The 17662-nt window shown below is 34.5% G+C and overlaps 1 protein-coding gene across 2 annotated transcripts in view; it reads right to left on the bottom strand.

The window, feature by feature from the left end:
* mylk5 (myosin, light chain kinase 5) overlaps window positions 1-11073 on the bottom strand; it is a 44414-nt gene extending 33341 nt beyond the window's left edge. Inside the window, exons 1-2 of one of the 2 annotated variants that reach the window (XM_030142169.1) lie at window positions 10734-11073; window positions 2284-2433 (exon numbers count right to left, since the gene is read on the bottom strand). In XM_030142169.1, coding sequence (XP_029998029.1) covers window positions 2284-2433; window positions 10734-10869 — 286 coding nt within the window. In that variant the 5' untranslated portion in view covers window positions 10870-11073. Of the gene's footprint in view, window positions 1-2283; window positions 2434-10733 lie in introns of those variants that run through there. The other variant, XM_030142170.1, reaches the window with a different exon arrangement.
* Between the last annotated feature and the right edge of the window lie 6589 nt (window positions 11074-17662).

Genomic DNA, 17662 nt, shown 5'->3' with positions numbered 1-17662 from the left:
TTTCTGTTTCCATTGTATTTTTTGCCTCATGATGTGTCTCTGGTGGAATCAGATTATTACATAATCTTGTTGACAAAGGTGAACGTGATTAAATTACTCACTATTTGCAACACTATTGTATTTTCTACTATTGTATTATGTTCGAGCCTTACGTTAATACAGTGATAGGTCACAGGTCACCATGACGATAAAACACACATCACTAAATGATGATATTCAGTGGGAATGTTGTCACAGACACCAGCTCATAAAAGTGCAAATACAAAGACTTCCACATAAAACTGTCAGTGGGTCATAGGTCAGTCACCATAATGTTAACTCATCTGACAACAAAGGATGACTTAACAAAAGTCTCAAAATCGTAAGTAGTCTCTTTGGTCTGTTGGCGACATCATCCACTGTATGAAGGTTCAGCAAAAAACTAATGCAATTCAGGTAACAACCACATGTAACCAGTTACATAGATACTGATACGATTTTATTGTAAATTAATCAGCTTATTCATTGATACATACTTTGTTGTTGGTGTCCTTTTGTCATGCCTAGAGCCGGGTAATGACAATATTTAAGTAAAACAGTTGCGATATTTGGAGGCAGTCTTGTAAAGGTTTTCAATTTGCAGCTAAAACTGAGAAAGTTGTGTGGCATAAAGGGAGTTAGTCACGATAATGCACATAATATATGGATATCAACGCTAATTTTGCGTCCTTTATCATTTTATTTTTGTTTATTTATTACCCCGCCCCCTGAAGGGGAGGCAAGTTATTACCTCCACCAGGAGGCGTTGTGATCACTTTGCTTTGTGTATTTGTTTGTCTGTCTGTTAGTGTGCAAGATAACTCAAAAAGTTATGGACGGATTTGGATGAAAACTTCAGGAAATGTTGATACTGGCACAAGAAACAAATGATTAAATTTTGGTGGTGATCGGGGGGGCGACGACTGATCTGGCTTGGTGGAGGTCTGCACTCTCCAAGTGCTTTTTACCACCGCCAGGAGGTATTGTGATCACTTTGTGTGCTTTGTGTGTTTGTGTACGTGCGTGCGTTCGTGTTTGCGTGTTTGTTTGTTAGCAAGATAACTCAAAAAGTTATGGACGGATTTTCATGAAATTTTCAGGAAATGTTGATACTGGCACAAGGAACAAATGATTAAATTTTGGTGGTGATCGGGGGGGGCAGATCTGTCTTGGCAGAGGTCTGCACTCTCCGAGTGCTATTCTTATGGTTTTTGGTTCAGTTTGTTTCTTTGTTTTTTAACACTCTAGCAGCGAAACTATTGGTTGAATTCATACCAAATTGGGTTTATAGAATGCCAGTGACCCAGAATACATCTGATTACATTATGGGAATAGAAGGTCAAAGTTAAAATTTTTTATGATTTTTTTAAAATCTTTTTTTCCCATTTACTTATAATGAGCAAAATTTCAAATGTCTGTAGCAGCAAAAATATTGATTGAATTCATACCAAACTGAGGTTATAGACTGCCAGTGACCCAAAATAAATGGCATTACATTTTGGGAAAAGTAGGTCAAAGTTTAAACTTTTAAGGAATTTTTTTCAATCTTTTTTGTCTCGCATTTACTTAAAAAGAGTGAAATTTCAGATGTCTATAAAAACATCAATTTTGTTTCAATGTACTTCAAACTTTGCACATATATAGAGGCAATTGATATGCTGACATCAGCACATGCATAGACATGATGACATCAGCTGGATTGATGCCAAAATAAGCTACAATGTGTGCAAGGGTCAGGGTTTGTTGTGCCTGGCACCACTTGTTTATTTATTTATTTATTTTTGAACCTGTCCTGTTCAGCAATTTGGCCTCCAATATATGTGTACTGGTGCAGCGAGTTGCTTGACACTTTTGATCTAAGAGGGTTTTGAAACTTAGATGCATCCTTTATCTGCATTAAAGGAAACAGGAGCAGTTTTAACCAATGCACAACATAAGAATAAAGACTGATTTTCTGTAACTGGCAAAACATATACTCTACAACAGACAGTAAGATGTAACTCCCATAGTGACTACAGACACAGGGAGGGGGGAGCAGGGTCCACTAAAGATCTGAGGGTAGTGGGTTTCCACAGCTGTTCAAACCTATAACTTGTTTTAACTGTTTCCAAAATATAAGGTAGCCTATGCTTTGCAAAATAAATGGAAATCTGCATAAACTGAAGCATTCCATTTAAAAATAGCACAGCCAGAAAATAAGCTCTGCAGTCTTGAAATGTTAAGTGGTGTTTTGGTTCGTTCACAGAACAAATAGTTCCTTCTCACCATTATGTAACCATGACACTTTGATTGGCTGACCCCCAGTGAGAACCCCACGCAATGCGATATCACTTCCTTCGTCCACACAGCAGTCCTCCAGGGGTTTTATGAAGACTGGCGGATCTAGACGTTTACCACAGGAAGAGTTCAAAGACCCTGGATGTGGAAGAGATGACAGACAGTGAATGGATGTTGAGGTTTTATCTGGAATGTTTCTACTGCGAGGCTTAAAAAATGATACTAGAACTTGAGGAAATAATTAAAGTTTGTGAATATTCCTCATTTTACAATTCAGTTTAGGGTGAAAAGTAACTAGGCATTACAAATTGTTATAGAAAGACTGGAAAAGCAGTATCTTCTTCTTACTCCCTTTCAGGCACAACAGTTGTTCCTTTTTCTATTATTCTAAACTTTATTTTTGTTTTGTTTAATTTTTTTCCCTATGTTTTGTGTTATGTTTGTGTCTGAAATAAACTAAACTAGTATCACTGAAGTCATGATGAAAAATTTTTTTAAACAAACCACACAGTAACGGGGATTTCTTATTTTCTTATTGTGTTATGTCTTATTCATGGATTCAGGAGGTTCTCAATAGTCACTTTTTCATTGACCCTTAAATTGTGCAAATATAACTTGCGCATAAAAACTGACCTAATGGAAAAATGACAATTTCGCCAAAAGTCTCATTTTTTGATTAAAAGTTTTTGCGCTGGCAAGAGGTGGTTTGTCACGCAAAACTGAAATGGAAAGACCTTTTTTGGCAACTAGAGTCACGTGAATTAAAAAAACGGATGTTGATGAACGTTACAACAAGCGAAGAAGAAGAAGAAACATGTCGCGGTATGTGTGGATACACCAGGAAACCCAATCATTTTTTAATTTAGTACGAGATAGAGGGGTAAATTATAATAATAATGAATATATCTGTAAATCAACACCATGTTTATGGAATGACTTCTCGTGTCATCTTGCCATAATAAATAAACAAATCATCGCATTCATGATTTAATGGAAAAACCGACATTACGCACTTTGGTTTTTTCGACATTTGGTAAATATCGGTAAAGTTTTGCGCAGATGTCCAATGGAAAAGCGACTACTTAAATCCCAGATGACGTCCTTCAGAGGGCTGTTCACTCCATCCCTGGCTGTTTGAGAAAGCTGGTTGGCATATGAAGATTTACTTTCAATTTCCCATGTAATAAAGAACATGTACCATTTGTTTCAATAAATTTGCAATAGGAATATAGATTTTATTACCAATTTTTAATGCCTAGTTACTTTTCACCCACCCTGTAGTCCAGGGGTGTCAAACTCATTTTCTTTCAGGGGCCACATTCAGCCCGATATGATCTCCAGTGGGCCGGACCAGTAAAATAATAGCAGAATAGCCTATAAATAATGGCAACTCCAAATTTTTTAGTGCAAAAAAATAACATTAAATGATTAAACTATTTCTATCCAAAACAAGAAAGATGTGAATAACTGGAAAAAACTGAAATTTCTGAAGAAAAGTAAGTACAATTTTATCAATATTATGCCTCAACTTTTGATTTATACATGTGCATTAAAGATCAGATCTACCAAGGCACAAAATAGGCAGAATATTGTTAAAATTGCACTTATTTTTCTTTAGACATTCCAGGTTGTTCATATTTGTTCAGGTTATTGACATTTTATTGTTAAAGGATATCAGAATTGAATGTTTTTTGCAGTAAACCAAAGAGAAAAAAATGGTGTTGCCATTATTTATAGGCATAATATATTCTTTTTCTCACATTAAACCAAGAAGAAAATTTGGAGTCATTATTTCTAGGTTATTATGCTATCATTTTTGAGTTTGATGCCCTAGACTGTTAATATCTTCAGGGTAATTTTTGCATTTTGCACTTTGTAAATTCATCTCACGGGCCGGATTGGAACCTTTGGCGGGCCAGTTTTAGCCCCTGGGCCGCATGTTTGACACCTGTGCTGTAGTCAAATAGATAGAATCCACAATCAAGACTAATAAACTAGAGAAGACACTTCTGTAAATTCACAAGTCACAAAGCGAAACTACCACGCAAAAGGGGATGTTGCACCTCTGAGTCCATAGTCATATTAAAAAGATCTCACTCTTATTCTGAAATAAAATGTGACATATATTTACGGTCATGTCCTACCCAGTCACATCGTGTCAACTCTTTTTCAGTTCTTCTTTTTCGGTGTTTTTTCATAACAGCAGGTCATCTCTTTATAACCACAGCCTTTACACCAATCCTCTGCCTCTGAACTATGAAGGTCATATTTACTGAAGTATATTTTTCTCTGCGTTTTGTTTGTTTTTCAGTGCAATGCTGGACTTCCACTGAACTTTTTTGCTAAGAAGTATGGATTCCAGCCAAGGGGAATGTGTTTTCCCAGGAATTACACCCACCACCACCCCATACTTATTATTATTATTATTTTTTTTTTTTTACATCATGAGTCCATTATCAGCTGCAAAACGCTGACAATGAATGTTATCCAGAGTCCATTTAATTTCGTCCATAGAGTCTATCAACTTTAGTACAGAGAATCAGAACTAAAAGACTATGTGACTCTAGACTCTATTTCAGGGGTGTCAAACTCATTTTAGTTCAGGGGCCACATACAGCCTGATATGATCTATAGTGGGCCAGACCAGTAAAATAATAGGATACAAACTTATAAATAATATCAATTCCAAAGTTTTCTCTTTGTTTTTGAGTGAAAAAGTAAAATTCCATTTGAAAATGTTTACATCTATGAACTGTACTTGAACATAACATAAAAATATATGAACAACCTGGAAATTAAAAAAAAAAAAAAGAAGTGCAATTTTTAACAATATTGCACCATCATTTATTTGTACATGTGTATCACAACTTACAGATCACAGTGGATCTACAAATACACACAAGATTTATTAACAGGCAGAATATTGTTAAAATTCCAAATACTTCTCTTAAGACATTTCAGGCTGTTCTTATTTGTTCAGGTTATTCACATTTTTTGTAAAAGGCTAGTCTGTAAATGTAAACATTTTTGTGTAATTTTACTTTGTTTACACTGAAACAGAGGAGAAAAAAAAAGCTTTTTTCATTATTTATAGGTTTTTATGATGGTATTTTACTGGTCTTACCCACTTTAGATTGAATTGACCTAAAATGATTTTAACACCATTGATTGTTAATATCTTCAGTGTAATTTTTGCATTTCATAAATTCATCCCGCGGGCCAGATTGGACCTTTTGGCGGGCCGGATTTGGCCCCCGGGCCGCATGTTTGACACCTGTGCTCTATCTGACATTATCCTTGTTAAGGTTTAACAAGATGAGTGGTTTACCATCGACCTTTATCCTTGTGTTTACAATGCTGGGAATCCTAAGACAACGTAGTAACACATGACCCATGAGGTCAATGACTTGCAGCCCACAGACACACCTGTTTCACATTATGGCCATTTGACCTTTGTTTTTTTACCAGGCTTATTCTGACGCTCACAGCTGTAATTAGACGTCACTCATTGCTCAGAAACTCACTATCAAGGTTTATGTGTTGCGGTAAAAAGCGTTCACTTCTGTTGAAAATGAAACTCTCATAGCTTTGGGCAACAGAGAGATGAAGCAAGGTGACGGCAGGGTGTCAGTTCCTGTGAGCTCTGTTTGGGTTTTAGATATGTGTCACTTTGCTGTACATGAGCAGATGTGTAAATGAGATACCTAAATATGGAAAACATAACTAGGACAAAAACATAATTATTAGGAGTCTATAAAGATTCTGTGCTACTTTTGTGAATGAGTTTTTCTTTATATTTAAACTTTCTTATGTAATTTATCGCCATTGATTGTAATATTATCTTCCTTATTTTGTGTTTTTTCAGTGTAAATCATGTTTTTTCCTATATTTAATTTGCTGATCATGTAGATCACAGGTGTCAAACATGCGGCCAGGTGGCCAAATCCGGCCCACCAAAGGGTCCAGTCCGGCCCTTGGGATGAATTTGTGAAATGCAAAAATTACACTAAGATATTAACAATCCTTTTAGTTCAGGTTCCACATTCAGACCAATTCAACCTCCAGTGGGTCAGACCAGTAAAATACTATCATAATAACATATAAATAATGATAACTCCAAATGTTTCTCTTTGTAAATGTAAATATTTTCATGTATTTACACTAAAACAAAGTATAATTTTGCAAAAAAAAAAAAAAAGCAAATAACCTGAAATGTCTAAAGAGAAGCAAGTACAATTTTAACAATATTCTGAATGTTACTCAATGTTTTGTGTATTTGTAGATCCACTGTGATCTGTAAGTTATAATGTACATATGTAAATGATAAACTGAGGAATAATATTGTTAAAATTGCACTCATTTTTTCAGTTTGTTCATGTTATTCACATCTTTTGAAAGGATAGTTTGTAGATGTAAACCTGTTCATAATGTAAATTAACTTTTTTTGCTCTAAAACATAGAAAAAAGTTTGGAGTTGACATTATTTATACAGGGTGGGGAATCAAAATTTACAATATTTTGAGGCAGGAATTGAAAGACAGTGTATGACCAATCAGTTTATTGAAAGTCATGAGAAATTATTTGCCACAAGAAAATGGACATAATAGAAAATGTTTTTATTCTATGTGTCCTCCTTCTTTCTCAATAACTGCCTTCACACGCTTCCGGAAACTTGCACAAGTGTTCCTCAACTATTCGGGTGACAACTTCTCCCATTCTTCTTTAATAGTATCTTCCAGACTTTCTCGTAATAGTTTTGCTCATAGTCATTCTCTTCTTTCCATTATAACAGTCTTTATGGACACTCCAACTATTTTTGAAATCTCCTTTGGTGTGACGAGTGCATTCAGCAAATCACACACTCTTTGACGTTTGCTTTCCTGATTACTCATATGGGCAAAAGTTTCTGAAAAGGTATGGATAATAGTGTTAGGTATGATTATGACATCAATATATGTTTGGTTTCAAAACAATTGACGTAGTGCCTGCTGAGAAAAGACAACTAAATGTTCATTGTAAATTTTGCTTCCCCACCCTGTATATTATTATGTTATTATTTTACTGGTCTGGCCCATTTCAGATCAAATTTAGCTGAATTTGGCCCCTGAACTAAAATGAGTTTGACACCCCTGATGTAGATGTTCATAAAAGCTCAGATATATGGTAAGGGTTATTATTTCAGAAACAGAGAAAACTGACGAAAAAGTGACTTTTTCAGCAAAGTTATGTCACTGTCATTGACCAACTCCGTGGGTTTTACTGGTGAATCAATGTTGTAGAAGATGACAGTGTTTCCATGGTAACTACAGAGCCTCTGAACATCCAAATGAGTTATATCTGACGACCATGAAAAGATAACAAACTGTATTTTACACCAATTATTTACATGTATCGATAGGTTTAGTGGCTCAACAGATATTAAACAGTTTAGATCAGTAGACGACTTTGGTCAATAGTGGCTGTTTGGGTCTTTATGGGTTAAAACACAGTGATATTCAAGATTCATGATTCACTTTATTGTCTCATAATGTCGTAAAAATTCGACTAAACAAAAACCCAAATAAAAGATGTTCAACATGCACAAAGGAGGACAACATGGAGAAAAAGCATGGATGACAGACTTAATGTAACCAGACAACAGACTAAAATGAAATAATTAGAAATGTAAAAGCATTGCATTAACCGTCAAAGACCTAAACAGTGACTAAAACCACTAATCCTAGCAGCACAATTAAAAAAATCAGTTAAAATACAGTATCTCAGCTTTTCATTTCCACCTTTAACCCTCAAAAACCCAAACAGCCACCAGCAACAAAAAGCACCAAGTGATTGAATCTGTTTAAAAACCTTTGATCCACTAATCCTGTCATTGTATTTTAATTATTCAGGTTAAATGCAGTTTCTCAGCTTCACCATAATTTTCTGCAACACGGATTCACCAGTAAAACCAAATGACACTGGTTGTATATACTTGTTTTAATGTCACTTAATGATATAATTTGCAATGAAGGTCACTTTTTCATCCATTTTCTCTGTTTTGATCAAATAACCTTTGAATTTACTGGGAGTTTTTAAGAACATCTACCTGATCCGTTAATAAACTACAGGAAAATACCTGATTTTCACTAAAAATACAGAGGATAGTAATATAGTAAATGAATGCCTTCGGGGAGGTTAAATGTAGAGGAAGAGTCATCTGGAATTTACCACAAAAATAGCTCTAGGTCTTTAAAGGGTTAAGTTGCTGGAATTTCTGTTTGTTTTTAATTCTAACAGGAAATTAAGTCTAGTGTAAATTATTTAGGGGGGAAAAAAAAGTGGTCTGTGAGCAATACAAGAATAAAGACAAACTATGAGGAAATTAACCCTTTCATGCATGAATTACAAGAACCTTAAACCCGATTTTTCATCCTGTTTTTTTTTTTTTTTTTTTTTTTTTATTCGCCACCACCCCCTTCTTCAGCGGACAACTTCATTTTTAACCCTTTCATGCATGAATTATGAGAACTTTAATCAAGATTTTTTTTTTTTCCTGAGTGTTTTTATTCCTCTTTAGGCATGAAAAAAAACAAACAATGTGATTGATTTTTTTTTTTTTTTTTTTTTTAATCAACCTGTTTTTCGTGGAGTTACAAAAATGTCCACTCGGCTACACCGTGAATTTTATTCTTGAAGCAAAGAAACATGTATTTAAAACCCAATATCATAAAGTGATATGAAAACAGTGAAATGAAACCATGTTTAATGCAGCTAATCTGATGTTTTCTCACATTTTAACATATTCTAATACTAGTTATGACTCACTTCATGGAGTTATAATAATATGCAAAAAATAAATATTAACAATTGATTTCCACTCAAGAACCAATCAAGAACAGCAAAGTTACAATAATGGTATGAATTGCAGTTTATGAGATGATGCATAAGTGTCCACTGTGTTGGCTGATATGGAACTAAAACAACAAAACCCATGAATATACAAGAGTAAAGCTGTAGAGTAATTGTCCACTGTAGTGACCACTATGCATGAAAGGGTTAATTATACGGGGGTTATTTTCTTTTGTTCAGAACAAAAGAAAATAACCCCTCTATCATTAAGATAAGAAGACAAAATGAAAATTCCTGAACTATTTGTTTTTAATTACAACTTGTGTTTAAGTAACGATCTCAGACTTTATATTTGCATGTTCATCCATTCCTTGCCCGTATACATATACACAGAAGAAGGGCTCATATAGAGGAAAGTGTGCAGGGACAGGACGAGACAAGACAGTGGTTCCTCTTTAGGCATGAAAAAAACAATGCGATTTACTTTTTTTTTTTTTTTATCAACCTATTACTGATATACTGCATGAAAACTATGAAATAAAAACATTTTTAATGCTGCTAATCTGATGTTTTCTCATATTTAAACATACTCTAATACTAGTACATGTAGATAATATACAAAAAAAAAGATGTTCTTAACCCTTTCATGCATAGGTCACTACAGTGGACAGTTATTCTACAGCTGTTCTCTTGTATATTCATGGGTTTTGTTGTTTTAGTTCCATATCAGCCAACACAGTGGACACTTATGCACCATCCCATACACTGACATTCATACCATTACTGTAACTGTGCTGTTCTTGATAAACCTGATCTTCACTAACATGTTTGAGTGTAAATCAATTGTTATTTGTTAGGCAAAAAGGTTTTTTTTTTTGCATATTATCTCTGTGAAGTGAATAATTACTAGCATTAGAATATGTTAAAATGTGAGAAGACATCAGATTAGCAGCATTAAACATGTTTTTATTTCATTGTTTTTATATCACTTTCTGATATTTGGTTTTAAACACATTTCTTCAAAAACTAAATGCATGGATAATTTTTGTAACTCCATAGAAAAAAAAAAAACTCAATCACATTGTTTTTTTCATGGCTAAGGAGGAATAAAAACACTCAAAAAATAAATCTTGACTCAGGTTCTTACAATTCATGCATGAAAGGGTTAACGAAAAATGATAATTACAGTCTAATAACAATCAGCAGTTGATTTACACTCAAACATGTTACTACAGATCAGGTTTATCAAAAATAGTAAAGTTACAGTAACGGTATGAATTTAAGTGTAAGGGATGATGCGTAAGTGTCCACTGTGTTAGCTGACATGGAACTAAAACAACCAAATCCATGAATATTCAAGAGAACAGCTTTGAATAGCTGTCCACTGTAGTGACCACTATGCATGAAAGGGTTAAAAAGCAGCCTCACATCTTATGTTACTAAAGGGAAAACTACCATCTGTTTTGTTTTTTTTTCTCCCTTATTACTAATGTGTTATAAGGAAGCAGCAGGTTCAGGCTTGTCTATTGAAATGCCACCAGTTTATCTCAATACAAACAATCTTACAGTATTAATCCCTGTCTTTCTTTTGCAGCTCTCTTTGCTCTTACCTGCTTTAGTAGTTTTATCTGAGGTCAAAATTTTAACAATTCCCGGTCCGTTCCCCGGTGCAGATGATGCAGGGGGAGCCTTGATGTGCATCCTAAAAGTGGACACATAACGCTGTTTGCTTCCATCACCATTCATGTCTGTCCTCTTTCTAACCGGAAAGTAAAAATAATAATAAATACACTGTCATTTCCCACGCCGGTTATCTGACTTCCTGTCTTTGTCACTGTTGTGTGGGTCTGCTGCTCTGTTTCTCTTTCTTACTCGTAGCCAAGGCTGAACACTTCTGCCTTCACTCACTCTTCTACTGCACATGTTCAAGCCTTCAGTTTCTCACCCTCCCCTGTTCAAGCTCTAACTCCACCTACAGCACAAATCCTTCTCTTTTACTCTTTAGGTCATTTCACTGTGTGGGCAGGCATCTCCTTATCTCCTTAAGTCACTCTATTGCACAGGTGTCAAACATGCGGCCCGGGGGCCAAATCCAGGCCGCCAAAGGCTCCAATCTGGCCCTCGGAATGAATTTGTGAAATGCAAAAATTACACTAAGATGTTAACAATCCTTTTAGTTCAGGTTCCACATTCAGACCAATTCAATCTCAGGTAGGTCATAATAACTTATAAATACTAAGAACTCCAAATTTTTCTCTTTGTAAATGTTAATGTTTTCATGTATTTACACAAAAACAAAGTATAACATTGCAAAAATATCTGAATAACCTGAACAAATATGAACAACCAGAAATGTCTTAAGACACAAGTGTCAAACATACAGCCCAGGGGCCAAATCCAGCCCGCCAAAGGGTCCAATCCGGCCTGTGGGATGAATTTGTGAAATGCAAAAATTACACTGAAGATATTAACAATCAAGAATGTTAGAATCATTTTAGGTCGATTCAATCTCAGGTGGGTCAGACCAGTAAAATACTATCAGAATAAACTATAAATAATGAAAACCACAAACTTTTTTCTTGGTTTCAATGTAAAAAAAAAAAAAAAAAAAAAAGTTAAATTACACAAAAATGTTGACATTTACAGACTAGCCTTTGACAAAAAATGTGAAAAACCTGAACCAATAGGAACAACCTGAAATGTCTAAATAGAAGTATGTGGAATTTTAACAATATTCTGTCTGTTACTAAATGTTTTCTGTATGTGTAGATCCACTGTGATCTGTAAGTTGTGACGCACATGTATAAATGATAAACTAAGGTACAGGTGTCAAACATGCGGCCCGGGGGCCAAATCCGGCCCGCCAAAGGGTTCAGTCTGGCCCTTGGGATGAATTTGTGAAATGCAAAAATTAACTCGTTTTAGTTGAGGTTCCACATACAGAACAATGTGATCTCAACTAAAATAATAGCATAACCTATAAATAATGACTCCAAATGTTCTTAGTTTAATGTGAAAAACATAATATTACATTTCACCTATAAATAATGAACTCCAAATTTGTTCTCTTGGTTTTAGTGTAAAAACTTACATTAAATTATGAAAATATTAACATTTACAAACTATCCTTTAACAATAAAATATGAAAAACCTGAACTTTTGAAAGTGAAATTTTGAGGTGTAATATTTAAAATTGCACTTATTTTTCTCAAGAAATTTCATTTTTTCAGGTTATTCGCATCATTTTGTGTGGATAGTTTTTAAAAGTACATATTTTCACAATTTAATGTGGGCTGCAGTAAAATAAAAAGAAAAATTTGGAGTCGTCATTATTTATAGGTTATTATGCTTCTGGTTTACTGGTTATCTTGTTATAATGACCGAGTCTGTTCATTTTATTAATTCTCATTTATCTTAACTCCCTTCAGTGTAATTGTATTTGCAGTGTAGATTTTAATTCCTTTAACACATCTCATATGCCAGGGGTGTCAAATATTCAGCCTGTGGTCCAAAACTGGCCTGACAAACCCAACCCAGGGGGAAAATATACAAAGTGCAAGTAAAATAATGGCATAATAACCTATAAATAATGACAACCTTTTTAGTTTTAGTGTGCAAAAAGTAAAATTACATGATGAAAATGTTATATTTACAAACTACCCTTTCACAAAAAAATGTGAATAATCTAAACAAACACAAACAACCTTAAATTTATTTAGAAAAATAAGTGGAATTTGAACAGTATCATGCCTATTAGTAAATAAATTGTGTCTTTGTAGATATGTAAGTTTTAACACACGTCTAAATGAGAAACTGATAAAATTGTTAAAATTGCACAAAACAAAATAAATTTACAAACAAATATAAGAATGTATAGCTATTATTAATAGGTTATTACATTATTATTTTAATAGTCTGGCCCACTTGAGATCAATTTGGGCTTAATGTGGCCCCCTGAACTAAAATGAGTTTTACACCCCTGCTCTATTGCCAGATCCCCCCCCCTCCCTTTACTCAAACCTTGTCTTTATGTTACAGTGAATGGACACACACCCTGCACATAAACAGGAAAAACACAGAGTCGGGGAAAGGTGGTGGGTTATCTGGCCTTCCAGCCAAAGGTCGTATTGTCTGCTGTTTGTTGAATGTGCTGCCGTTTATCAATTTCCCTGTTTGCTTACTCACTTATCAATGCTGGAGCTGAACTTTGTGATGCAGGTGACGACACTAGCGTTTCACACAAGTGGGACGCTTTTAACATCTTTTCTCCGCACATGGGGGTAATAAATCTTGCCTGGCTTGAAGTCTGGGCACCTGTCGCAGTACAGTATATCCCAGCACAAACAGGTCGTCTGTTTCCAGGGTAATAGCGTCACTTGAACAGCTATGACAACAAGGAGAGGTGTCACGAGGAGCTTTTGTTCACAGGAGCGACATATGTTCGTGAAATGCTCAAGTCAGCACTAAAACATCACACAGCCTATATCAGGGGTGTCAAACTCATTTTAGTTCAGGGGCCACATTCAGCCTAATATGATCTAAAGTGGGCCGGACCAGTAAAATAATATAAATAATAGAATAAGAACTTTTGAATGAAAAAAGTAAATTCTGCTACAATGGAAATGTTTAAATCAACGAATTGTACTTGAACATAACATGAACAAATATGAACAACTTGAAAATTCTTTAGTAAAGTAAGTGCAATTTTAACAATATTACGCCTCAGTTTATCATTTATACATGTGAATCACAACTTGGAGATCACAGTGGAGCTTCAAATACACCAAACATTAAATAACAGGCAGAATATTATTAAAATTCCGCATACTTCTCTAAAGACATTTCAGATATTCATATTTTTTGTAAAAGACTAGTCTGTAAATGTAAACGTTTTTGTGTAATTTACTTTTTTTACACTAAAACAAAGAGACAAATTTACAGTTTTCATTTTTTATAGGTTATTATGATAGTATTTTACTGGTCTCATCCACTTTAGACTGAAATGACCTAAAATGATTCTAACATCCTTGATTATTAATATCTTCAGTAATTTTTGCATTTCGCAAATTCATCCCAGGGGCCAGATTGAACCCTTTGGCGGGCCAGATTTGGCCCCCGAGCCACATGTTTGACACCCGTGCCTTAGTTTATCATTTATACATGTGCGTCACAACTTACAGATCACAGAGGATCTACAAATACACAAAACATTTAGTAACAGGCAGAATATTGTTAAAATTCCACATACTTCTATTTAGACATTTCAGGTTGTGTGTATTGGTTCAGGTTTTTCACATTTTTTGTCAAAGGCTAGTTTGTAACTGTCAACATTTTTGTATAATTAAACTTTTTTTTTTTTTTTACACTAAAACCAAGAAAAAAGTTTGTGGTTTTCATTATTTATAGTTTATTCTGATAGTATTTTACTGGTCTGACCCAGTTTAGACTGAATTGACCTAAAGTGATCCTAACATCCTTGATTGTTAATATCTTCAGTGTAATTTTTGCATTTCACAAATTCATCCCACGAGCTGGATTGGACCCTTTGGTGGGCCGGTTTTGGCCCCTGGGCCAAATGTTTGACACCTGTGGGTTATATTATTTACAGCTGAATACACTCACCATGGGGACAAATGGGTTAAAAATCAATAAATAAATCATTACAACTGAAGATGTGGGTATAAATTTTGGTGTCAGTGTTCATGAGGCGAGTAAAGTGAATGTGAATGACCACAATAAGAACCCACTGAGGTGGTTAACACATCCCATTCCACTCCACTCCCATCCCAGATTCCCAAATTCCACATCAGTGACCACACAGAATAGCACTGAGAGGGTCTTGTTTTAGTTTCTGTGAGAATTCCCAAATCAAACATTCACCAAACGTCTGCACACAGAGGAACTATTGTAAGGCTGTTTTTCTGCATAAATTCCCCTTATACCTTTGTTTTCAGTTGCATCCATTTCTTGTAAAGTTAATTTTTAGTTAACCCTTTCATGCATGAATTATCAGAACCTTAATCAAGATTTTTTTTTCCTGAGTGTTTTTATTCCTCTTTAGGCATGAAAAAAACAATGTGATTGATTTTTTTTTTTTTTTTAATTAATCTATTTTTCATGAAGTTACAAAAATGTCCACTCAGCTGAACACTGCGTTTAATTTTGGAAGCAAACAAACATGCATTTACTGACAAACTGTGTGAAAACTATGAAATAAAAACATTTTTAACCTCCTGAGACCCAGCAACACATTTTTATCCTCTGTAGGGGACAAAAGTTTGACAGTTTCACTTAAAAAATGCTGTCCATTGTAAAGGACATTCCATTAAAATAAATAAAAATAGTTTTAAAAAATGTATCTGCAAAAAAAACCCCCCAAAAACAAAAACCTGTTGCATGATGCGGTTTCCAATCAAGACAATTGTTTAATGGAAAAAAGCTAAAATTTTCACTTTCCTGGGTCTCAAGAGGTTAATGCTGCTAATCTGATGTTTTCTCACATTTGAACATACTATAATACTAGTTATTACTCACTCAGATAATATGCAAAAAAAAAAAAAAAACTTTTTTAATTACAGTCTAATAACAATTAGCAATTGATTTAGATAAAAGAACAGGAAAGTTACAGTAATGGTATGAATATCGGTGTAAGGGATGATGCATGAGCGTCCACTGTGCTGGCTGATGTGGAACTACAACAACAAAACCCATGAATATACACTGTAAGCCCGGATAAGTAGAGTTTACTCAAAAAATTTGAGGCAAGTGATTGCACTTAAATGATTTGAGTAATGATCGACTAATCAGTTGGTTTAAGTAGGTTCAACTTTAATGCTAAAAGTATTGAACTTAAACTATTAAGTAGAAAACACTAAAAGACAAGTTATTTGTACTTTAAATCTGTTGTAAAATCAACCCCACTATCCAACCATTCAACTCAGTATTTTAGGTTACACTGACTAATTTTCTCAATTGTAGCCAGATTAATGTATCATTGATTAAACAACTTTTTTTTTAAGATAATCAAACTCAAAATTCTATTCCTGACTATAATAGTTACAAAATTATTCAATTTAATGTATTGTAGTAGGAATGGAAGTTAGCTCAATGTCATTTGCCAGTACAAAATATGCTTTTAATTTGACAAGACATTAAAATTTCCATTCTCCAATAACAGCCTCAGATGAACAGGAAACCCATTGTTCTTCCTATGGCTCTGAGTCATGGTGCAGCTCTACAAAAATACAAAAACAAACACAAAAAGGCCAATAAACACTGCCATACACACATTAAATCCAAATTAACACTAACACCACAACCCCGCTGAACCCCTGCACAGAAAAATAACACATTTTCAACAACAGGCCCAATACCCACAATCCAATGTGAAGATAAAAAGGTGTGGTCATGACTAAAACTTAGTGATTTAATTCCATTCAACTTAAACTTTTTTGTACTGTCAACTATGTCTACAAATTAGTAGAATATACTTAACATTTTATAGTAACATCATAAAACTTAAATCATTTAAGTGCATTGTAATTAAAGCATTTTTGTAAATACAAATTCCGGGCTTACAGTGTACAAGAGAACAGCTGTAGAAGAACTGTCCACTGTAATGACCACTGTGCATGAAAGGGTTACATAGAACAAGTTGTTGGGTTATTTCAGTACATGCTGCTGTGAGAGTGACCCATCCCTGTCTCTGGTGGACATCTGCTAAAAGTATTTTTTGTCAGTGCCATTGTACAGAGATAAAAGAAACACAGATACAGGCTGAAACCGCTGGGGTAATAAGAAAACAAAAACTATAAAGCAACAGATAAGAGTCAACTCCCTTTTCATTTCTCAAGTTGCATTTTGCTAAAGAATCTGTGAGAGAACCTTTTCGTTTTCACTTAGACACAGGTTACAACTTGCACATGTAGCATTCTTGGTAAATCCACAAGACGACTCATCAAATAATGATCATGCTATGTGTAATATATGTATAAAACTGAACTAAAAATATCATTACTGTATTTAGAATAAAGATCTGTGAAGTTCTGCCAGAGATACCAATGCATTACATTGTAGAGATATGAACTGAATATACATTATTTACACTGATTAGTTTATGCAACCACTAGAGGGAGTAGTGAGTCACTCTGTTGGTCTCCCATGGTGAGGAAAACTAACTTCTTTGACCAAAGCATCAGAAAGTGACCAGATGGTCTAAGAACCACAAAGAATCAGCTTTATTGGAGGAAAATGGCTTCGTTTTTTTTTTTTTTTTCTTAGTTCACAATGTACAATTTCAGCATAAACCCAAACACACTTAAACACAGGCCTAATATATACAAACATTTGACTAGAGACAAGGACAACAATGGGTTGAGAATAGTTAAGATAAATATGAATAACTGGGTAGATGTGTACGGAGAACTGGTCTACCAAAATATATGTTTATGTATATATATTTACGGCAGTGGCGGCTGCTCGTCTTTCAGACAGGGGAGGCTCATTGTCGGCTTACATAAAAAAAAAAGTCGGGTTATTT

This window comes from Sphaeramia orbicularis, chromosome 8, assembly GCF_902148855.1.
Source record: "Sphaeramia orbicularis chromosome 8, fSphaOr1.1, whole genome shotgun sequence".
NCBI lineage: Eukaryota > Metazoa > Chordata > Actinopteri > Kurtiformes > Apogonidae > Sphaeramia > Sphaeramia orbicularis.
Note: the sequence above shows the minus strand (reverse complement) of the source record. Positions and strands in the feature narration are given on the sequence as shown.